The sequence below is a fragment of the Carassius gibelio genome, chromosome B23 (genome assembly GCF_023724105.1).
Source record: "Carassius gibelio isolate Cgi1373 ecotype wild population from Czech Republic chromosome B23, carGib1.2-hapl.c, whole genome shotgun sequence".
Classification (NCBI taxonomy): Eukaryota; Metazoa; Chordata; class Actinopteri; order Cypriniformes; family Cyprinidae; genus Carassius; species Carassius gibelio.
In genome coordinates this window covers 9,483,585-9,509,121 of record NC_068418.1, presented here as the reverse complement: position 1 = coordinate 9,509,121, position 25,537 = coordinate 9,483,585, and the positions used below count along the sequence as shown (strand labels likewise).

Here is a 25,537-nt window from a genome sequence, read left to right as displayed (position 1 = left end):
TCGCAGAATGTGTCATTTTTCCTAAAAATGAATGGCTGCTGATTACAGATGATCTATAATACAGATCCTATCTACAATTGAACCGGAGCTGCTCCTTCATGTTTATGTTTGATAAACAGATAAACCCTTCAATTCAGCGCAACATCATCCGAAAATAGTAAAAAAAAAACCCTGTTATGCATTGCTCAGTTGTGAAAGTGTAATTGTTTACAGCGTGTGGTTTGGTCAGCAGCCGTCTGCAGGTAAAGCGAGAGAGAAAACAAAGATTAAAACTATGCAGCGCCCACACATTTTTTCCGACGAAGTGGTCCTTCAAAGAAATTCACTGTCTAAGTGTAGCAAGACAGCGCTTTGAGTCTTACTTTACCCTCTGAAAGCTCGACTGCTGCATGAAACCGAGTACGATAATAAAAATGACACGCTGTTTGCCATGACAAAGCACACACACGCGTGCCAAAAATACTACACATCAGATTCCAAAAGAGACGGCAGACACGCAAGGCGATAAATCAACTACATGTGCTTCAAGATCAAACATAACACACCTTAGAAGACAGTAAATATTATTAAATAACTCGCATAAAAAAACACCTCAATAAACCTTCACAAATAAAAACTGCACAGGAAACATTTCAGTTTGGGGAGTGCCAAAAAGTATAAAAATATTTTATAATGTACAAATATCCGGCGTGAGATGATGATCAGCAGCTGGGCTCATCCATGTCATCATCGCTCCAGTCTGGAGGCGCATCCGTGCCAAAATAACGATCCCCAAAATTTCCTGGAATGAAAAAAAAATTATAATAAATCATGAAACTTTAAGCACATTTCCTCAAAATTATCATTACCTTAATGTGTCTGGATTATTATTATGTCCAAGTATCTAATGATTATTCTGATTAGATTTTCCTTACTTTATTATTATTATTTTAATAAAACAGTACAAATGGTATTTTTTATTTCCTCAACTGATCTTACTCACCCCAAACATTTAAACAGTGTGTGGTGTGTGTATATAGTATGTACACACACACCCACTTATAGAATAAACCCTTTTACAATATTAAAGATAATTAAAATAGAATATTCTAGTTGAGTCCCCTGTGTGAGTTTTTCAAGTTTGTCACATGACACACTGCATCCAAAATATGTATAGGTTTAACGTTTTTTTTTTTTATTCAAAATATTTACAAACTGGAAACCGAATAAACCGAAAGATACAACAATTAAAATTACAAGATGCTTTACATTCACATATGATAAATATCAAGTATTTGTGTATTTAAATGTCTGAACCCTGAAGTAAACTTCAGATGGTTGAAAGTTGTGTAAAGTTGTGATGTATGACAAGCGGTGAGCTCGTCTCTCTGGTTCAGGAACTCAAAGCAGAACGGCAGATTTGAATGTAGCATCTAATCATCCTGTCCGAGTTTATTACATTTTGAATATGGATATTTTTCTTACAAAAACATACTGATTTGTTACAGGAGGCCTTTGTTCACCTCCTGGGGCTGTGTGAAACACTTTTTTTTTTTATTAAAGGTCCCATGACATGGATCATTTCCTTATCTTTAAATGCTTTTTAATTATTCCTTAGGTGTATTTATATTGTTAGTATGATTTTTACATTTAAAATTTAGAAATTTAAAGCATTTTTAGATCCTGACATTAGCCCTCTGGCTTGAATGCTCTGTTTGAAGGGGCGTGTCTGCTGTGAGACTCCGAGTAAACCACAACTGTTGTGATTGGCTGACATCTTTGCATCTTTGACATCCTCTCAAATATAACGTTATATTTATATATATTTTTTTTACTATTACAGCTGTCGAGATTAACGAATCATGGAAGTGTTGATTATATAATTATTTTTTCGATCTTTTCCCATCACATGAAAGGCTGCAGTGATGAGCATTGAGTAGACAGAGTCTGTTTATCGCGTGGATGCAGTGATCTCGTCATTATTGCAACACGTTTTCTCACAAAATGCTTTCACCACAGCTAACAGCAAACACATGAATACAGTAAGAGCTCCGTTGTGCAGCATAACAGCGTCATTCATTGTAACGGCAGTTTGGGCAAGTGTGCAGATATACTCGCGATGTGTAACAGCTCCGAAAAAAAGCGAGCGTTCTTTGATCGCTCTCTGTAGTTAAATCACAATTTAAATAATAGATTTGTTTCATGCTACTAAGAGAAACAACGCGAATTTGATCGTTTAGTCACTGGCTTGATTCACTGATGCATCAGTATTAAACGATTTAGAAAGAAAGTCTGTGTGAACTTGAATGATTAGCTACACATCAGAAATCACTGATCACAGATCAGGCATTAATGAACACTGTTACTCACTGTTTGTTTTCCGTCGAATCCATATCATAAAAGTCTGTTTGTAATGCCTATGCTGACATTGCGACTGAATTATATGTAAATATTTGGGCGGGCAAAGCAGAGAAAGGGGAGGTAACAATTCTCGTTACAACGTCACAACGAGAAGATTCAAGATCAGCCCGTTTGAGCTTCCATTTTCTCAAAGGCAGAGAAAGATAGAAAAATCTCAATTTACAACGATTCAAATTTCTAGAAACTTGGGGAGCATATACAGACTAGGGGAACTCATATTAATCTTAAAAAACCTCAGAAAGTGAAATTTTCATGTCATAGGACCTTTAAGAATGGGACTTTTTATTTGACTTCTTTTGGACTGATGCATGCAGCACCCGCTGAGTCCCACGAAACAGCTCGAAAGATCAAAGACAGTTTTTAATATAACTCTGACTGGATTCGTCTGAAAGAAGAAAGTCATATACACCTAGGATGACTTGAGGATGAGTTATTTATGGGCTGCTTTCATTTTCGGGTGAACTAACCCTTTAATGGACCTATAGGTACTGTAAAAAGTCTTCTCTTTCCATTAAGCAAAGTATAATTATTCTTTTTTTATGATTTTGGGTGAAATATGAGCCAGATATGCTCAAGGCTGGTTCTGTGAGAATAACCCCTTTGCAGAGAACCTTTAGGACAAGAAGCCACAGTTAAGCAGACAGGTAAAGCTGATAAAGTCTCACCTATGCCGGGGATGATGTGGAACAGGTCGTTGACCTTCTTGTCGACGGCGGTGGTGATGATTTTGACCTGAGGGAAGGCGTAGGCCACAGAATGGACACCCATCTCAGCCATCAGCAGAGACACCAGCAAGATCTTATCTTCCGGAACATCATGATCCTACACACACACACACACACACACACACACACACCTCATGAAGAAAGTACCCTCTCGTTCCTCCACTATACCTGTGCTTTTTATTACTTCTACCACAGAAGTCATTACTGTACCTGTAATATATAATCACAGGTGTTTTTTTAGTTCATGCATCTTCAGTGTTGGTAGATTCATTATATTTAAACTAGTGAGAGCGTGAAGGGTCAACTTCCACCAGTGCCAAAACCGGTCATAGAAACTGATAAACACAGCTCTGTAGAATCAATATGTGAGAATGTGTAGAGCTCTGTCATGCTCTATGGCTGCCGTCAGCTAGTGAGGTTTCTCTGCTACGCCTACACTGACAGACACACAAACTGGGCCGCTCTACATGTGGCGCCTGTGTAGGCGTGTGTGTCTCTGCCACTGCACACTATCAGTTGTTGTGCAGGAAGAAGGGTTCAGATGCAGACTTACGAGTAACACTCTGATGGCCATCATGGCTGCCGCTCCGGTGGACACGGTGCAGTCCATCAGAATCACGTGATCCTCGCTGATGTCTTTGGGCAGACGCAAATAGTGCAACTGGATGGCAACAGGAAAGACAACTCAAATGTGCAGCAATAACATTGTCTAAATGAATTAATCAATCAAATTAATAAAGAAAATGGTTCATGCAATTATTGAAATATTTTGTTTCTTAAAAAATGATATTATATTGTACTAAATGATAATGGTAATGAGAATATGTTAAGAGGGGTATTTCAAAAAACAAGTTGACAGTTGTGTAGTGCATGGCTGCATCATATTGTTGTCAGTGTCGAGAAGGTTACTTTGGAAATCTAGTAAGTTCTGTAACTATTTCAATTACTTTATTCATCTTGTCAAATATTTCTCATTATTCATTCTGAAACATGAAAAGCAGGCAGGGTTAACCTTACAGTAACACTCAACACTGATTCCTGTCAGACTCCTCAAATCCTTCCTCACTTGAATTAAGATGACAAAAATGACATTTTAAAGCACAGCCACCACCAAATCCTGACTTAGTCCTGAGGTTAATTACAGATTTAAAATAATCAAAAAATAGTTTAATAGCTATGATACCGTTTCTAACATAAAATCTTTGCATATCTATGACAGGAAACACGTGCATCTCACAATGCCTTGGAAAAAAAAAAAAAAAAAAAAAAAAAAAAAATAGTCATATACATAAACGCAAAAAGAAATTGTTACTGAAAAAGAATGTGTCCTAAAGTCCTGAAACTTTGGTGTCTCATATTTTAGAGGAGTCAATGCAATTTATGAAAGATATCAATTACATGTTAAAATAATTGTTACAAATTTTTTTTATCAGCAACAGATTACGGTTACATTTTTGTAATTAAATTATGTAACTCTGTTACATTAACTAGTTACTCCCCAGCACAGATTGTTGTGAAGAACAGAAAGATACGAGTAAGACTAGAGCACTGCTGCAGACAGATTTTGTATTTTCACCGTCATATATATATATATATATATATATATATATATATGCACATATTCCACTACGTGTGTCAACTACACAAATCACTGAAACCAGTGTTTTCACATATTTCATTTTCATTCCTAGAAAATAAACTAAATGTTAAATATGAATAAAATGAGATTTGATTTTGATGTAATTTGAATTCTTTAACTGATTGCAAATACAAAATGTATATAAAAAAGAAATACAAATTTTAAATTAAAAAAAAAAAAACTACACTTTACAAAATTTTTTTAATAAAAATGTTATAAACTATAAAAGGTGCTAATAACACAAAAATGTGTTTCAAACACTGAAATGTCTTGCTCAGAAAACATTTAACAATAATCTTTTAAATAAAATCAAATAAATCAACAAATGGTAACACTTTAGTTTGGGGACCAGTTCTCACTATTAACTTATAACTACAACGTTTGCCTCAAACTCTTCATTTGCTGCTTATTAGAAGTGAATTAGTTGGATGTTAAATGTGTGGGGTCGGATTAAGGGATCTAGAATATGGTCATGCAGAATAAGTCATTAATATGTGCTTTATATGTGCTAATAAACAGCAGATATGCTCATAATATGCAGGTAATAAACAACTTGTTAATAGTGAGAATTGGTCCCTAAACTAAAGTGCTACCAAATAAATAAATGCATTTAAAATTGTCTTCATCTCACTTGATCTGATGTGTGTAAATTCTGGGGTTAGTATGAGCAGAAAGGGGTGTTACCTCCGGCTCTCCTGTGTCCTGATTGGTCTGGATGAGGATTTTGCCGATGCGGACGTCTTTGCACACAGCTCTAAGCGCGGGCTCCATGGTCTCTCCCGCCCTGAGAATCGACACGCCCGTAATCTGTTTAAAACAAAGACGACGGAGGGTCCGGGATTTCCTTTTTAGGGCTTAACTTTACTACTCCACACAGAACAAAGACATTTTTGTATGACGGAGAAAATCACCAAACGAGCAGATTGAGTAGTATTTGTCTTACCCTCTTCCCATGAAAGGTCCGGCCCTCGTAATCTTCTCCCTGTGGGGTCTGAACAATGTGAACCTGCAGCAGATAACAGACAAACTGTAACGTCAAGCTTTTTTTTTTATCCAGGCATATCATATGAGGTGAAACTGATCTTCCTCTCTGATTAAAAGCCACAGTAAAATGTCAGCAGCAACATCATGAAGCTCAGTGCACTTCTCCTGTGACTGTTTTAAGTGTAAAGGTCGCTGTGTTTCTATCATGTAGAGTTTGTTAGTCTGAGTTTCCACTGCGGTGGACAAGAGAGACGAGTTTCCATGTTCAAGACGAGGCCTCCATGCCCACACGCTCAAGTCCGTTTGCGTGGCATTATTAGGTCGATCTAAAGATCCCTCATCAATCCCTTCATCTTCGCCTTTTCTCACCTGAGATGGAAGGAAGGACAGCGCTCTCTCGATGAGGAGACGCATTAACCTCTTAGAGTAGAAGATGAACTCGTCTCGACTGGTCTCTTTATTTCTGCAACACAAGAGCGAACGATAAATTTACTTGCTAAAATGACAAAACAGCTGTGTGGCTATGTGTTCAAAAAAATTTGAATTACAATGGAAGATCTTTTTTAGAACCTTTTTATTCAAAATATATTACAAAATAGATTTAAATTTATTACAGTTATTTTTTTTATTACAGTTTTAATAGTTCATCTAAAATAGACATTTAGGACCTCAAAGCAAACGGACCAACGCAATTTTCCTAACAAGCATTTAGGCAGGACACATCGTAGGACTTCCCCTGTTTTAGCATGCAATGGCTGTTAGTTTACGTTACAACCTGGCATAACCACGCACAGCCTGTGACATGGACGAAGACTTTCAAAATGAGTACATTTCAGCCACTGGCTTCTGCTTCTTGTTGGTCAAAGGAAGTATGAGAGCGAGGGACAATTTCCACCCAGTGATGGGATGGGGGGGAGGGGGGGGGGGTAAATAAAAGAAAGAAAAAAAAGAAAAACGAAATAAATTAAAATTAAACCAAGCTAAAACAAAACTAGTCAAAACAACAAACCAAAAATTATCATAAAAAAACAAAGCAAAGCTACAAAAGTTTTTTTTTTTTTACAAAAACTTAAAAAAAAAAAAAAATTAAAACAACAAAACATAATAATAATAATAATGTGAGGGAAAAAAATTTAACAAACCAAAATACAAATAAAAAGAAAAAAGCAAGCTTACAAATCTAAGCAAAAACAAACAACAACATCAACAAAAAACTACCTTCCTGTTACCTCCTGTTCTGAGGGGTGGGCATAGCAAAAAAATCTTAAACTACAATACAAAAATTAAAACAATTAAAACAACAACACAAAACATGAGCACAAAACATAATATAAACGGCAAACAAAACTATGCAAAAAAAAAAAAAAAAATTAAAAAAAAAAAAAATACAAAACAAAACCAACCAAAATGAAAAAAAAAAAAAGTTTGCAAAAACAAGCAAAATAATAAAAATAGAAAAAGGAAACAAAGCAAAGCTTAAAAACCAAGAAAAACCTCCAATAGCACATCTCAGGGTACTGCTGTTGTTTGTATTAAAAAAAATGTAAATTGGCATATTGTTGGACATTGTGTTTTTTAACTATAAGCATCAAGACGCTTTAGTACTGCTGAGCTTTACAGACTGCATGTGTGAAGTAAACTGCTGTGTGTGTGTGTGTGTGTGTGTCTGACCTGATGATGGTGTGCATGCCCCGGACCTGCGGAGTACTCTCCAGAACACTGAGGGTCTGTGGAAGGGGCTGGGCCTGATGGGCAGATGCCAGGGCCGCCCTGTTACCATCACCAGCACAGGCAGAAACAGACAGGAAGTCGTCAACACAGTGGAATTAAATAATACGTTCATTCCAGCACCACACCGGCGGAGAGAGACACATGCTCACACACAACAGCTACAAGTGTCACCCAAACCCCATCAGTCAAACATTTATACAGTGTTAGAGTAGAGGTGAAGTGAAACTTTAGAAGCATACGGGAAGGATTCATATAACAGAGAACCACGGGACAATCTCCACATGAAAGACCGACCTGTCCAAGAATTAGTGTTTAGATATCTGTATATGGTGGACCCAAAAAGTAAAAAAAAAAAAAAAAAAAAAAAAAAAAAGTATATTATTTCTGGTCATTGTACTTGTTTTACATTTTGAAGTTTCTTTTTGTGGGGTGTTTGGGCTCAGTAGTTTATTTTAGCAAAGAACAAACGGATCAAAATTGACCATAGGGACTTTTAATTTGTAATAAATATCTCAGTTTCCAATAATTGCTGTTCTTTTGAACTTTCCATCCATCAAAGAATCCTGACAAATGTGTCACTTCCACAAAACTGTGCAGCAGCACAAATCTTTTCTGCACTGATAATAATAAATGTTTCTCAAGCAGCAAATCATTATATCAGAATAAATTACATTATATATTAAAATATAAATATTTATTGTAAATTGTAATAATAAATAGCAGTCTTGCGGAGCATAACAGACTTCTTTAAAAAACATTAACAAATTAAAACCAAGCCCAAACATTCATACAATACGCATTAAGCGTTCAAATACTTTTCGAAGCCACTGTTCACTCCAGCTTATAAAGACTATTGGTTCGTAGGTCAGGCTTTTTTGGGAGTATCCCATGATTCAGTGTCACAAGCACTCAGGTCAAAGACTGCATCCTGTCATCAAACAAAACTGACAAACTCGAGCAGAGCAGTCATGGCATTGCTTTACATTTAAATGAGATGCTTCATTAAAACAGAGGTGTGACAATATGCAGTCTTTGGAAAGCACACCAAGATCCCTGCTGTTCTACTTATGGCTTGTAAAACAACAGCATAAAATATAAAAACAATCAAAATAAAATCATAAGCAAATCTCCTCACATATCCCAGCGGAGCTTTCTCTGTGGGGAAGTGACAGACAACAGAAAAACAGACGATGACAACAGAAAGAGAGGGAGAAGCAGAGAGACGTCACACACGATCAGGTGAAGGAGGAGGAGGCGGTCACATGACTCCACATGAGCGGAGCCAGAGCTGGCAAACCATCCAGCACTCAGGATGCCATCCAGTCTCGTTTTAAAGCTACAGTTCACCCAAAATTACGGTTTTGTCATCATGGAACACAAAAGCAGCATAATATCCCAGCTGCTTCTAAAAGATGTGACGTGATACGAGTGTGGGGAACGGATGGAAAGTCAAGTCTTTCATGCACGTTCACATATGACAGATTAGTAATGGAACAAACGAACCTGCTCTTAAAGTGACAGTTCACCCAAATCATTTCCTCAGAGTCACGCGTGTCATGTTTGAGCTTCGGTTGAATACATTTGATACGTCTGTGCATTGAACAGCGTTTATAATGGCCTCAATTCAATCTGTTCATCATATAAAGCAAGCGTGGATTGAACTGCTTGACTCATACGAGATGCTTTTAATGTTTTTATGCACTTCTTGAATCGTCAAAATGATTTTGGTGGAACAGACTTTCAAAGGAGGGACATATATTTCTCAAGTTTCATTAAAAATGCCTACATTGTGCTTTTAAAGATTCATGTGACGCTCAGTCTCTCAGTCACAATCCATTTATAATATTGTGATGCATCACGCCGCATAGCATTGAGAGATCTGTATCATGCATTGTGAGGTAACAAGACACCCAGCCCTAAAAGAGTTTAGACTGACATTAAATGAATACATTTTGAAGTGAACCATGTGTTTAACCTGTGCAAGCTGTGAGATTGTGTTCTTGAATATGTGATTTGGTGTGGGTCTGATGTAGCTGTCATCCTCTCATTCACTCTCACTGACACAAAGGTCTGCTACATCCTGTGTCGGGGGCTGTACTTCCTCATCTTTCTCTCTCTCTCGCTCTCTTCCTTTCCTTTCTGTCTCTTCTCTCGCTCTCTCATGTGCTGTCGTTTCTAGCCCAACGGAAAAATGAAACTCTTTGTAGTAGACACAGGAAACTTGAGTGCGTGCGAGATGCCGTGTTCAACAATAGCTACAGAGACAACCATGAGAGAGAGAACGAGAGAGGAAAGACAGAGAGAGCAAGAGAAAGTAAGAGAAAGAGAGGTCAAGGGGAGGAAGACGGCGGAGTATTTTTAGACGCAGCATGCAGGGAGGATGTCTGGTGTAAAACACCGAAGGATGGAAAACAGAAGGTGTCTGCCTCCCTCCTGACTGCAGACCTGAGCATCTTTCCTCTCGCATTATATCATGTCATGAGACGGCCATCCCATGATGCTCTGCTGCTGTGCTTTCATAGCTCATCAGTGTGGGAATATATATTATAATAATGCTCGATCATTTTATCATTACTTTCCCTCCACAACGGCAGATTTTTTTATGTTAAGGAAAATTTGAATGATCTTGTAAAACCAGTCATTAATACTTCCGTGTCATATTTTACCACCAAATAATAATAATAATAAAAAAAAAATATATATATATATATATATTTCTTAAAATAATGAACAATTAAACAATGGAAAAAATGTATAAAGTATAGAAAAATAAAACCATTATTATTAATATTATTAGTATTACATTTATTAAAATAAAATGCATAGTAAAACAAAATAAATACATCGGTATTTTACTTCGAACTAAAACTAAAGTTGAAACTCTTTTTCAGTAATTGAAAATGCTGCAAAAATGTTTTTTTTTTTAATCATAAAACTTTAATTTAAAATGCTGCTTTGACTAAAAACTGAAATAATCTTTAAGTAAACTAATAATGAAATAATGTATTTTTCTAATTAAATATTAATATTTTAAATTAAATACTTAAAATATTTTATCGGTTTATTTTATGGAGTCCTTCTTACAGTGTAAAAAGGACAGCTTAAAATAAAGTGTTGCCAACATTTTTTTTATTTTATTTTAAATATTAAATACAAACATACACTACAATAACTAAAACTGAAATAAAAAGGAAATCTATACAGAACTACTTTTAAAACAAACTAACAGAATGCCAAAAGGACCTAGCAAAGTTGCTTGTATATATATATATATATATATATATATATATATATATATATATATATATATATATATATATATATATATATATATATATATATATATATATATATATAAAATATTAATAAACACCATATTTGTATCTAAATAATGCTGAAATAACACTACATTAATAAATATGTAAAAAAAAAAATATATATATATGTAGAGGTGAAATATGACACGTGTCTTCAAGCTTATTCAAATTCACCTGATTCATGATTTAATCAAACTGAACCACACCAGTGCTCATAAAGACTGATGTGACCGTGAGCAGTCAGCAGAAAGAGACGCTGCGCTCTGTCGGTCTGAACAGGAAGTGCAGCAGGCTTCAGGAGGAAGGCCACAGTCTGAGAGGATGCTAGAAGTTCCCCCTTCAGACTGATCTAAGGCCAGTTTCCTCAGAGCCCAGATCAGTGCTGAGGTAACACTTCTGTGCAGGCGGTGACAGGAAGTGAGAAGAAGAGCAGTGCTACTCTACCTGACGCTGAGTTCACGCTGTGCCACCGCGAGGGGAGCGAGAGGAGAGAGAACAAACCAGTGCGGTGAGGGGGCACGGCCAAACAACACATTACACACAATCAGCAGGCCCACACACAATCTGCTTTTAAGGGAGCTTGAATGAGAGCATTACTTTCTACTCATAGCTCAAATTATCATCAAATCGATCAAAATATTTAGCAAACACGAAAAGGCCGGGGAACAACATATGCTTCTAAAATGTTGCTGAAATCTGTGCAGATTCTCTGTGGGTCTGTCAATGTTTCATATTACAGTCAATGATACAAACCAAGTCAGATATTAGTCCACTACAGAGCATTCCTAATCCACAATGCACAAGCGTTATTAAAACCACTTCTCGTGAGGTGCACGCCGCACACTGATTATTGCTCTAATAAATCACAGGAAAAACATTTGGGAGAAGGATATCATTTTCACAACCAACCAAACACACTGCGGCATTATTACAAAGGAAACCGTACAGGAAATATTAACAAAGACGTCTCACAAGGAATAAGAATCTTCTTTCATAATTAAAATGCTGATTTTCTCCTGAAAAGGTTAGCAATATTTAAAATAACTATATTATTTTTTATATAATATTATACATACATTTAAAGCTAAGTTAATTAATTCATAATCATAAATTGTATTTTTTAATATTTTCTTTCCTCGTTGCATACTTTATTTAGTTGAAGACCATATGTTCTTGAACGGCATTTATTTACCGATACTACCATTATCTGTTAAAATAGCAATATATTTAATTTAAAATGTAAAAAAATTAAAAAAATAAAAAAAATGTACAACTACAAAATTTATTAAAAATGTGTCAATTTACAAAAAATGTCAACAAGACTTCTGAATGGTAATTTGAAATATTATTAGTTCTATTAACGTTACAATTAAATATAATAGTTAATGTAACTATAGTTATATATATTATATATTTGTGTTCAAATGTTATTAAATAGGCGGCATGGAATATTTCCTCCAGAAGGGGGCGATGTTTGACATCTGAAAGATCCGGTGTGACCGAATGATGTTTTAAATCGTGAGTCTGTGATGCTTTATGTGCTGATCTCACCTCCTCCAGCTGACTGTGGACGTGCTGCACTATAAGATCAATGGCCACCATGTTGCCGCCACCTACAGGAAATGAAGAACAGGAATTACTACGAAGCACTACTAATGCAATGTGCTTGACATGTGTCAGAGCGAACTGACCCCGAGGCACCACGATATCTGCCAGTCTCATGGTGGGCTCGATGTACTGCTCAAAGGCTGGCTTCACAAACTTGTTGTACTGTTTGATCACTCCATCGATGTCCCGGCCGCGCTCGGTGATGTCCCTCCTGAGCCTCCGTACCAGCCGGATGTCAGAATCGGTGTCCACGAAGATCTTCATGTCCAGCAGCTGAAACACAGACACAGACGGCGCTCCAGATCAGCTCCAGCTGGAGAAATGACCACATCATGACAGATCTGATCAGCTTTACCTTCAGCAGCTCTTTATCTGCAAAGGACATGATGCCCTCAAATATGATGACGCTCGCCCCATACACCGTTTTCTGCAAGCAGATAAACATCCATTAAAAACAGCAGCAGAATGATTATTGTAATTATTTTGTGATTCTAGTATAGAAAGTAAACTTTAAAACATGCTTTAGCCCGTGTGCTGAAATGCTCAGATTATATTATGTAATATTAAAGGTAACTTTCATTAGCTTCTCTTAGTTAAAGACTAGAGGTTAGCTATTTCTGTTTGTATATAACAGGGCTTATTAAAGTTTTTGGCCTTTGACCTAAAATATTAGCTTCAATTACTCCTGATTTTCAGGCAATAAAACTGGAATACTGTACAAATATTTGCATGTTCAGGTTTCTCTGGTGTCAGTTAATGGTCATACAACATCTTTAAGAAAGTGTTTTATTTTATTTATCGTTTTTAAAATGGTTTATTTTACTTTTACATGTTTGATTACTTTTTTTGTTCTAATATTAATTGTAATTAAAAATTATGATTTTGAAATTTTTTACAATATTTTTGTAATAAAAAATTTGTGATTTATTTATTTATATTAAAATTATAATATTTTGATTTAATTATTATTTATTAAATATTTGAATAGTTACATTTTATGATTTAAATATTTTTTTTATTATTAAAATAGTCAATTTATTATATTTTAAGGATTTAATTTAATTTACAATGATTTATTTTACAAATAATTATTTCTTTACCTATTTAGGATTGAATTATTTACATAAGATTTATTTTCATTTTAAGTTTTTACGATTTTATTTTAAAAATGTATTACAATTTTTATGATTTATTTAATTAATAGCGTTTTCCATCAACTCTCAACCTAGTTTAGGAATTGAACAAAAAGTCGACTTATAAATGTAGCTAGCCACTTGTTCAAAATGTATCTTTATTGCCATTTTTAAATAATAACAGCTTCCAAGCAGCTTCCCCAACACTGATCATTTACATAGACATGACACTTGAAGCAAATCAGAGTAGATAAATGAGGAACAACAAAGCCACATCTGGTGGATGTGATCTGGTTTTACAGAGGATCAGCTGTGTGTTTCCCTCACCCATACTTTCTGCCGTCCGTGTGTGGTGAAGTCATACACCGGGATCTTCACGCTCTTGCCCTGCTTGAGTTTGCGGAGAGTGTGCACCAGCAGGATGAAATCAAAGGCGTCTGGATGGTCAAAGTTGTAATCGTTATTAGCAGCGAGCAGCTGCTGTTCGGCCGTCAGAACCTGCAGGAAACACGTCACAGCAGACGCAGTTACACCGAGGACTTCAGATCAAATATCTGCCAGCGGCGTGGCCTGCTGGTCTGAGATCAAGACTGCAGGCTCAAAACAGACAAGGGCTGTGTTTGTGCATTACACTGGCTTTACCACAGGTACAGCATGCTGTTAGACATGATGCAAAGGGGTAAACTGTGGTAAAAATCACTGTAACACACAGACATACTTCAATATAAAGGAGAGCAAAAGCAGGGGGGGTTATTATAATTACTGCAGATTACCTTCTACCATGCAATAGTTTGGTGTCGGATTAAAAAAAACTAAATTAATACTTTTGTCCAGCAGGGACGCATCAAACTGATCAATAGTGACAATTAAAGAACTTATAAAATGTAGAAAGATTTAGATTTCAAACAATGGCTGCTCAATATTAACAGCAATAAGAAATGTTTATTAAGCAGTAAATCAGCCAATCTGAATGATTTCTGAAGGATATTATATTTATTAAAATAACTGCTTTATATATATATATATATATATATATATATATATATATATATATATATATATATATATATATATATATATATATATATATATATATATATATATATAAAGCAGTTATTTTTTATTTTAATCATATGTGACAATATTATTTAATTGTTTTTAATGAATTCTTGATGAAATAAATGAAGCATAAAATCACAAATGTTAAGCGTAAAAGACAAAACATTAAAATATATAATAAATAAATAAAATATGAATAAATAAATTGCTTTCACACAATACAGCGGTCAAAACCTTTCATCAAAGTTGTCCTAAAAAAAAAAGAACGCATTTGGGTTTTTAGCTTTTAGGACAACTTTGATGAAAGGTTTTGATCCCCTTCAAATGCTGACTAAAGTACATTTCCATGATTTAAAAATGGAGCAAAAAAAAAAAAATGTTGTAGAGATATAGAGGCTAGATATTATTTGTGAAGGCAAAAAAAAAAGTTTAAACAACTTTTAGAATTATATCGTTTGCCACAAAAAAAAAAAAAGTGTATAAATATCATATCAAATAAGACATTAGCTTGTTTTATAAACCACAATATTAAGCACATTAATCCCAGTGTGAACTGTCTATATATGAGCTGCATTTTCAAGTAATATTTTCCAGACAAGAGAACATCTAGAAACCCCCTCCAGTCTTCATGGAGGGATATACTTTCACCCTGCAGCAGACACAGTGCAGTCCGCTGTATGATTACCCCCAGCCTCTCTTCAGGTCACAGGAACTAAATTTAGGAGGAACATTTACACACCAGAACATGCACACAAACACACATTGCTTCAGCCTCCTCATATAAATGTAATGATTTCTCATCAGATCTACAACAGCTGATAAACTGTTCAAACAAATGGCTAACTAGTCTAGAGCACCTCTGCAGACGCTCACATTCCTCACACGGCTCACTCACACATCATAAAGACATGACGGCTTGTGTTTGAATGCTGCAGGCCACGGTAAAGACACCGCTTGAGTTTCTCAGCACAGGATCTGAGATTCTTCAAGGATTTAATGGATTACATAACTAAAATCACACTAATGGCTCGTGCCCGTGCTCTCTCTATGAGAACAGATGCATGAAATCTTTCATACTATATCTCTGGATAGAGCTTTTATATTCTCCCATCTGGATGATGGTTAATGAACTAGAATTTCAATAATATGACACTTTACCCGTCAAGTTTTTAGACAGACTTGTCTGAAATGATGCTTAACCTTTCAAAGAAGAAACTCAAATATAAGATATTTTTGATATAACCAGTCAAGTAGATTCCCAAACAACAAGTATCTGAGTCTGACTACATGGCCGGACTCACATAGTAGTAGTATATTTTTTATTTAATGCCATGTCAGCATCTTTGGCTATTTTCATGGCAAAAACAATAATAATAATAATAATAAAAAAAAAAAATTCTAAAACTTTTTCTGGCAAAATTATACAAACAACTTTTCTCCAGTGTTGTGACGTATTTCCAAAAGAAACGGAATACTAAATGAGGAAAAATAGTGGGCGTGGCTTTATTTTCCAACTAGCACCTGACTGGATCTAGAAAAGTAGTTAATGAGAGATATCTAAGAAACCCCATTTTGTGTTCGGTCCAATTTTTGAAGCATTCGCGCGTGAACTGCTTCGAGCACATCCGTGCCCTCTCTGTTATCCCACCTTCCTCATCGGGGAAGGTCCTCAATGCAGAGGGGAGGGACATTTTCAGATTTTGATTAAAGATTACAAAGCCAAAAAATTTTTTGTGTGGATTGACTTGCATTAATGAATTGTTCACCACAAAACGATCAATTTAGGCAAACAAAGTAGATATGGTCAATTTTGAAAACCTGGACAGTCCAATAAAATATGTTTGACAGGAACAGAAATTTACAAGGAATTCTTAATTTGTCATTTTTTCTGAAGCCTGTTCTAAAGAGAAAACTTACCGTATTTTTTGGACTATAAGTCACACCTGAGTATAAGTCGCATCAGTCCAAAAATACGTCATGATGGGGAAATAAACATATATAAGTCGCATTTATTTAGAACCAAGCACCAAGAGAAAACATTACCGTCTACAGCCACGAGAGGGCGCTCTGTGTCTTCAGTGTAGACTATAGGAGCACTGAGCAGCATAGAGCGCCCTCTCGCGGCTGGAGACGGTAATGTTTTCTCTTGATTCATTTCTCTTGGTTCATGTCAAATTACTTTTGATAAGTCGCACTTGACTATAAGTCGCAGGACCAGCCAAACTATGAAAAAAAGTGCGACTTATAGTCCGGAAAATACGGTAATTTGAAGTGCTGGAAAGAAAAAAATCATTGGACTGTAAATAACCTCTAAAAGTTAGAATTTAGAGAGTTAGTGCCTCCAACTTGTTTTAAAATCCCCCAAACTTTTTCTATCTCATTTATTGCGTCGATTCAAATATTTGGCATTACAACCAGGGTTATGCCGGTATCAAATGTTCATGTTGTGATTCGTTGCTAATGCTTTTATGAGGGTATACGATATCATCATGGTATTGAAATTTTGTTTTAAAAAATTTGTCATAATACAGTATAACAAGTTAAATGACTTTTTTCTTATAACAAAAATAACTGAACATTTAAATACAATAAAGCAATACTAGCAATATACAATGAGCAATAGCTACATTTGCTACAGAAGTTATTAATCTTTGTTAAAAAATTCAAGTCTTAGTTCATGTTAGCTCATTAAATAACACCGCTGCAACTTTTGATTTTAATGTGTTAAAATATTATATAATACATATATAATATATTTAATATATAATATTAAATATTGAAATTCCTAAGATTAATGAATGTTTAGAATAATTTTTCATTGGCAGTTTATGTTAACTAATGAATTAACTAATGTTTACTAATGTAAAGTGTGAATGAACAATAAAGAATCAAAACACTTTCAAACAATATCTAGGGCATGTTGTAGTTCACATTTAAAATGATTTATTTTTTATTTTTATTGAATAACCTATTTAATCTAAATATTTAAGTATTTGGCTCTGTGATGGACATCATAGTGAATCCACAAAATCTGAATGGCTATTTAAAATGATTTATATATGTTTTAGAAAGTAGCAGCTGCTTTATTTATGGGGTTTCCAGGGTAAGGACTGCATTTTCTGCAGTTTAGCGCCATCTGCTGTCAGAGAGTGAATGTGCTTTTATTCAGCGCGTGTCTCATGTGTTCCTCATGTGCTTCTCAATCGTGCTTGTTTACATCAGAGCGCACACTCCACATACAATAGTGTTGTGCATTTTGACCAGTTGATGGGAATAGTATTCTTACAGGGTTTACTGGCACTGAAACTGTATGTGCAATACTTCATTAAAACTATTTAGGGAAACACAGCTAATTGCAATTTCTATGATCATTGTCCATATTTGTATGTCTCTTTCTTTCTTGTTTCAATTAATTCAATAAAATATATAATAATACTTTGAACTGTAAAGTATTTTGTAATTTATACAATAACAATAATTAAAACTCGAAAACATTTAAATAAAAACAAAATATTTTTCAACCACAGAGCTTTTATTTTGGTGCAAATCTGCAGGGAACCTTCTCTTTTAACAATGTTTCTCTTTTTCTGGCATCAGATTTATAATAAATTCTCATAATAAACTTGGTAGACGTCTTGCGCATGGTGCATTTTTAAATTCACTTTATAAGAGATTCAAACTCAAGTGTACTTGAAGATGCAAAATAAATCACAGCCAAGTCACAGAAACACACAAGAGTGTTTCTGATTGGCCAAAAACGGCTCAACAGCTCAGGGCTGTTACAGAAATGGGTGTGATTTCCCAGAACCCCCAGTTCACTGAGATCTGTAGAAGGGACGAGATTTACAATGAGATGACCTGTTACCTTGTAGAAGGAATCCATTGACAGAAGAACCACCCAAGGAACATCCAAGGCCTCGATAATTTTACGAGCAACTGTTGTTTTGCCTGAGGCACTGCCTCCACAAAGCCCTGTGGGTAAAAACAGACCAGTAAACTGACACGTGATGATGGTTGACGATGATTGTGATTTGTCCTCCCCGGAGCGCTTTAATATACGAACCGATAACAAAAGCATCTTTGGACTGGGTGCCGTGTTCATTGTACCAGGGTGGGCGTCCGGCGGTGTAGATGGTCCTCTTACTGGTCCGCAGCAGCGGAGGCTCTGATTTGCACTGGCTGGTGGTCCGCTTGCGTGGAGACAGGCTGGTGCTGACGGATGGGAGGAGCCTGTCCAGAGAGCCTTCCCCACCGCCACTATTAAAAAGAGGAAATATGGTACAGTGAACGAGACAAGACACATCCTGCTGTTTCCTGTGTCAACTCTGACTTCCTGCACACAAACTGTTACCAGTCGACCCGGCGACCATCATGACAATGCCTCCATGCATCGATTAACTACATTTATGTAGGTAACAGGCACTTAAATGAGGAAACACTGAAATGGCATCATCAATTTTGTAGTATGGTGTAACCCCTGGCACAAACAACAGCGCCCCATATTACACTGAACTCTCAAGTTTCATTATTAAAAAGATGCATGACTTACAGTATAATAATTATTAGTATGCATAAGAAAACTACAGTATGCCAATGTTGCATTTATTTGCTGAAGGTTTCTGAGTGCTGAAATGCACTGATTTTTAAAGATTATTTCTGGAATGATTGATGAGTCACGAATCAATGAAAGAGACACATGCTAAAATAGGTGGACGCCTACAAGAGAGTGTGTGTGTCACACCTTAGGAGCTTAGTAGCTCTCATAAGCAGCAAGAAATATACTTACTAAAACAGACGAGAAAGCCAGATGTCCACAGAAGATGTGTGCTTGTCCATTAAGAAGAAGAAATCAAACAGCCTACTCCAAACTAATCATCTATACGTTTAATTAGCCAGCCAGATCAAGCGATGCATGACTGTGTAATCCCTAAACATGTTAACATAACATGGTTAAACCTGAACGCCTACACCTTGGACCTGTGCAACTAAGGTACAACTGGTAAAACTAGAATTAAAGCAATCGTGTGCCTGAGTTTCTGTTTGTGAGAATAGAGATCACCTTAACTTTCTAGATAATCTGCCCTGCTACAATATGAAAGCGTGATAACAGATAAGACGATAAATGGTGGACCCTGCCCTTGCATTTTCAGAGCAAAACAAACCACTGTAGAGTATAGTTCATAAGAGTCTCTCTTAAAGAAATAGTTCACCAAAATGACAGTCTTCAGTTTATCTATGCACTTCTTTTTCCTTTTGGAAAACAAAAGGAGAAATTATAGAAAGTCTATGGAGATCAACATTTTTTAGTAAATAATATAACTGTAGTCTGTTCCTCACGTGGAGCTTATGTATGACTTTAAATCTAGTGCAATTTGGACATATTTTATCAGGGTTTCTAAACGTTTTATAATGGCACATTTATGACTTTTTAAAAGGCCTTTTATGGCCAAGTAAAGAGAATTTAAACAATACGTTGAATGAATAAATTTCTATTTTGAGATGTGACCAAGGCACATTTTTATTGCAAACCCAACCATATTCGAACTGTAGTTTTACAGGGTTCATACCAGAGCTATTCATCACTCAAGAGCAACTGCGTATCACGTGAGCTACCGAACAAACCTACTGAATTAGAAAACTCATGCATATGTAGCTGTATGTGACAAAAACGTTCAAAGCTATCAGTTTTCAAATAGTGCAAGATGTTAGAATTGTTATTTGTCATAATAAAATATTCTACAAGCAATTGTGTGAAAATGAGCCTTTATGAATTAAAACTGTAAATCATACTTTGGGTGAAAAGAAATAAAAATAAAGTCTGAGTTTTACTGCCTCTAGAGTTCGACTGGAAACTCCAGCTGAGCTTAAAAAAAAAAAAAGCACAGTGTGGATCTTTATTATTATAGGCTGTACACACACACATTTATGTTCAAACATAATGTAAAAGTGAATTTTGCATCCGATGACCCCTTTAAGAAACAGACTCATCTACATCTTGGATGGTTTGAGGGTGAGAAAATGTTTAGAAAAGTTGTATTTTTGGGTGAACTATTCCTTTAACTTCTTTTCTATCAACCGGTTAAAACTGACAACACTGCACATATTCTATGCAAAAACTGGATTAGAGGAGTCACACTGCTCATTTACATTTTTCCACTCAGACTCTTGTTTTTGCTTTTCGTTCACTAACACCTAATATTTAAAAGAGGTCATATTTTTGTTTTTCAGTGTTTACACTGAAACAATATCTAGATACTGGCTGAAAATGTCCTGATTCTTTACTATTGTTCTCTTACAGTTGTGCTCTTTTGCACTTATCTGCTTGAAAGACGTGTTTACTTTTTGTTGTGTATTGTCTTATTATATTTAAATGTTCAAGGTTCATTAGGGATTCAACTTTTAACAATATTTGTTCATCTTTTCAACCTGATTTTGTGCAGTAATTAAGTTTTCAACAATTAGGCTACCAAGAACTTCACATTTTTAACAGAACAGAGCAGCGTGAACATTCTTCAAAACATCTCCTTTCATGTTTCACAGAAGAACATCAGTCATATAAACATACTGGAACAATACGAGCATAAATAATGTGACAATCTTCCTTTTTGGGTGAACTGTCACTTAAAAAAAATACACACGTTAACCTCAACGACACTTCGTTTGCAACTTCTGCTTCGTATCACGAGTTCACACTCAAGGATCGTATGAGAATACACCATTGAGCAGATCACGTATTAATATTTCCATCAAACATTTAATAATACCGAAATCAAAACCTAAGTTGAGGTTTTCTGCATAACACAGCAAGCAGAGAGTCCTGTCAGCAACAGCTGAGTTTACCATACAACTGCAACTCAAGAGCGTCCTACACACCTGAGGAGGATGTCTTCAAGTTATCAGACTTACCTTCCATCTGCCCTAAGAGCCCAGCAGCCTGAGATCCTGGCTCCCGAGTACGCTGGGAGTGTGTTCATGATGGGTGCGCAGAGAAAGATCAGCGCTGGGACGTACACACACACACACAGACGCTAGAGCGCCTGCCCTCTGGCAAGCCGAGGAGAGGCACAGAAACGAAAGTGAAGCAGAGGGGAGGAAAACAAAACTGTGCTTTCTACGTCGGTTCGCTTTTGTGTTCTCCGTCACAAGCGTTTAGTGGGCTGGGTCCATTCCAGAAAAAACACTCTCTCTTTCTCTCTCCCTAATGTGCTTCCAACAAACGTAAGAGGATAACCTATCCTGCAGATTATGTTTGGGGGGTGGTATTAATAGCAGCAGGTTGGAAACACGCAGAGCACACGCCCCCTCCACTGGCCTCTTACGGGGCAGCTGCTCTGTCTGAGACACGAGGAGCGCTTCTGAACTGTGTTCTTAGGAGAGGAACATAAACAAATCAGGCTGCTCTGTGACGCTGGGTGTGTCATGAGCTCGGTGCGCTCTCTACATTACGACCAAGGGCTCTGCTATCACCAATATCAACCAGTCTGTCCTGTGGGGCGTATCTCCACCTGCCCCCCTCGCGGGACACCCCTCACAAACATCATGATGAAACTCAGTCTCCCAGCCAGAACCGAATGTAACGTCACAGCACATGCACATACACAAATATATATCAAACTGTGTGTATTAAGATGTGTGTATTGGTCACAAAAATAAATAAATAAATTCCAAGTAATTCGTTGCTTTCTTCTTCTAGTAATGAGTTACTAACTGATTGTTATAACATATGATTACCTGTTTACAAAATTTATTAGAATCCACCAAAAAAAAAAAAAAGAGAAGAGTAATATATTTTTTATGCACATTGCACACATAAACTGCCACAAAAAAGTATAACAATATTATATATTTTAATTATTGATATTTTTACTTTTATTCAGCAAGGCTGCATTATGCTGATCACAAATAACAGTATTTTTATATTCATCAAAGAATCTTGAAAGTAAAATGCATTAAAGGTTTCTAAAAAATATTAAGCACTAGCAGCACAATCATTTTAAGTAAAATATTAACTTATTATAAAATTTGTTTTACGTTACAGAACACACACACAGATGTGTGTGTGTGTATATATATATATGTGTGTATATATATATATATGTGTGTATATATATATATATATATATATATATATATATATATATATATATATATATATATATATATATATACACACACACACACACACACACACACACACACACACACACACATGCATGCATGCAGAATATTATTTAAAAGTTTGGGTTCGGTAAATGTTCACCAAGGTTGCATTTATTTGATAAAAAACACAGTTTACGCAATAATATTTTTTAACAATTTTAAGAAAAAAAGACTGTTAAAAGACTGTAATATATTTTAAAATATTATTTATTCCTGTGATGCAAAGCTGTATTTTCAGCAGCAGTACTCCAGTCTTTAGTGTCACATGATCCTCCAGAAATAATTCTGATATAATGATTTGCTGCTTAAGGAACATTTATTATTACTGATGTTAAAAGGGTATATATTATATTTTATATATACTATATTTTTATGAAAACTACAATACTTTTCCCCAAAAAATATTTGGATGACTAGAAAGTCCAAAAGAACAGCATCTATTTCTTCAAAAACGTCTTACAGACCTTACCAAACTTCTGAATATATAGTAGCCTATCTATAGTAACCTAAAAGAAGTATATTCAAAACCAGAACCAGAAGAGCTGATCCATAATCATGGATGCATTGGTGCGTCTATGTGCTGTGTGATTCTTTGTGTGACAATAACCAACCAACCTTTTATTCTCCTATTAGATTTCTCTCCCAAAGGTCAAGACGTTCTCTTTCCACTTCAATCCTACACACGTCAGTTTACACACATGGAGAACAGTCCCAGCAGCAGCTGTGCGTGTGTGTGTGTGTATGTAAATATACAGAAACATGAGCTCTGCTGGTAAAGGGTTGGAGAGCGCGTCCTCTGGCGCTGTGAGCCGAGCTGTGACTCAAATCAAACACGAGGTGAGTGAGACATCAGCTTCAGAAATACATCAACTATAACACAGTTACCGTGTATAGAACAAACAGCTACAAATCATTTTGTGGTTTAATAGTTAATTCTATGTATTAGTTCTTAACACTATTTTTACATGAGAAACCAACTCGACTTCAGGTGGTTTTTCTGCAGTAGTTTAATTACATAACGTTACTGTATAAGTTAATAATTATGTGATACTGAGAAAGTCTACAGATATAACGCAGATGATGATGGTATATATATATATATATATATATATATATATATATATATATATATATATATATATATATATATATATATATATATATAGCTATGCAAATGAGTCACAGTCACTATACAGATCATCGACCATGTGCTTCACTGTCACACACCAACAGTGAGCAGAACACACATTTACACACAGTGTGTGTTTAAGAGAAGACATTTTAATCATGTTTAAGGACCAGATTTTGGACCAAAATATTGATAGGCTAAAACCAATGACCGTATAAAAACAGGCCAATACAAGACAATGAAACAGGGTCATAACTTCATAATAATTTGCTTATGGTCGAAACGAGTATCCACGCTTCTTGTTATTCTAGGAGACGTTTATAAATGTTATCAGACGTGTATGATCCATAGGTATGATCACCTTGTGTTTTGTGAAGTCTTAGAAACACGCGAGGTGCAGCCAGCACGCGCGCGACAGGTCAACAATCGCGATTAAATGTTAACTATGTAAACACATATTAAGAAAACAGGAGTCTAAATAACATGTGAGTTTAGGCGGTAAATAGCTTAAAACGTTACCTTGGGCAGCGCATAGACGATTTATCTCCGCAGTCCATCGCTGAGACCCTTCCGTCTCCGCACACGGCAGACATTGTTAGTTTCCTATTTGACAATCAGCTGTTGCGACTTTAGGCTCCGCTAATGCTGCTGGGATATGTAGTTCTATAATTCATAGGGTTGTGCGTGACTTCAGCAAAAGAGAACTACAAATCCCAGAATGTAAACTATAAAGTATATTTGTAAGTACAGTTTTGGGGATACCTCATGGTAGCGTTTGCTTTACGAATTTAATTTACCGTATGTAAATTGATAAAACATCTTATATGCTGAAATGTATTTAAGTAAAATATTATACTATTACATATTTATGAATCGATCAAAATGTGACAGTAAAAGAAATCAGTATTAATTAGGTAAAATATATACACATATTGAATATTCTTAAGAGTTGCCATCTTAATTCAAATGCCATAATGTGTTTTAATATTATATAATACTTTAATTGATTATAATGACATATAATAATAAAAAGCATGTGTACAAATCTATTACTAAAATCCATAAAAAGACGACAACAACATTATATACACACAAACTGTCACAAATCCTAAAAATTGATCAAAAGTGACAGTATATAATGTTACAAAAGATTTATTTCTCATAAATAATAAAGTATTATGATTTCCACAGCACAACTGTTTTAAAATAAATGTATTTTGAATATATATATATCCCTATTGATTTTGGGGTCGACATTGAATTTGTCCAAACACAAGAAAACAAACAAATCAGTCAAACCTTTGTCAACATTTTATTAATTATTTGAGGGGTATTAATGCACAGTTAATACACCAGGGGGGGAAAGAGAGAATAATAGTTTAGATTCAGAACTCTTGCCAACCTACGTAAAACTTTAAATTAATAAAAGATCATTTTGTCCATTACTCTCATTATTTGATAAGTATTAATAGATTTAACAGTTTCTAGAGCATCTGAATAAAAATCTACGTATTTGGATCATTCTTTTGTACCTCAAACCAGAGCCTCATTTCTAATCAAACACAATCTTCTATTTGTAAACTTCTCTGAGGACGTTCGGTCAGACGTCTGATGGGTCAAACTCAAACTTAGTAAATCTTCATTTCACACAA

The 25,537-nt window shown here is 35.4% G+C and overlaps 1 protein-coding gene across 5 annotated transcripts; it reads right to left on the bottom strand.

The window, feature by feature from the left end:
• On the bottom strand, nucleotides 1-24,535 carry LOC128012190 (uridine-cytidine kinase-like 1). 5 transcript variants are annotated; one of them, XM_052595268.1, is made up of 15 exons: nucleotides 24,405-24,535; nucleotides 18,660-18,853; nucleotides 18,462-18,568; nucleotides 13,865-14,035; nucleotides 12,760-12,831; nucleotides 12,488-12,677; nucleotides 12,348-12,409; nucleotides 11,241-11,257; nucleotides 7,420-7,518; nucleotides 6,118-6,211; nucleotides 5,708-5,770; nucleotides 5,449-5,571; nucleotides 3,679-3,786; nucleotides 3,066-3,222; nucleotides 1-781 (listed from the first exon to the last, which is right to left on the bottom strand). In XM_052595268.1, the coding sequence occupies exons 1-15, from the start codon at nucleotides 24,476-24,478 to the stop codon at nucleotides 702-704; spliced, it is 1,611 nt and encodes a 536-aa protein (XP_052451228.1). In that variant the 5' UTR covers nucleotides 24,479-24,535; the 3' UTR covers nucleotides 1-701. The 5 variants fall into 5 exon arrangements, with proteins under 5 accessions (XP_052451228.1, XP_052451225.1, XP_052451229.1 ...); XM_052595265.1 differs by lacking the exon at nucleotides 11,241-11,257 and adding an exon at nucleotides 8,615-8,634; XM_052595269.1 differs by lacking the exons at nucleotides 11,241-11,257; nucleotides 24,405-24,535 and adding exons at nucleotides 8,615-8,634; nucleotides 21,503-21,835.
• Nucleotides 24,536-25,537: the final 1,002 nt, after the last annotated feature.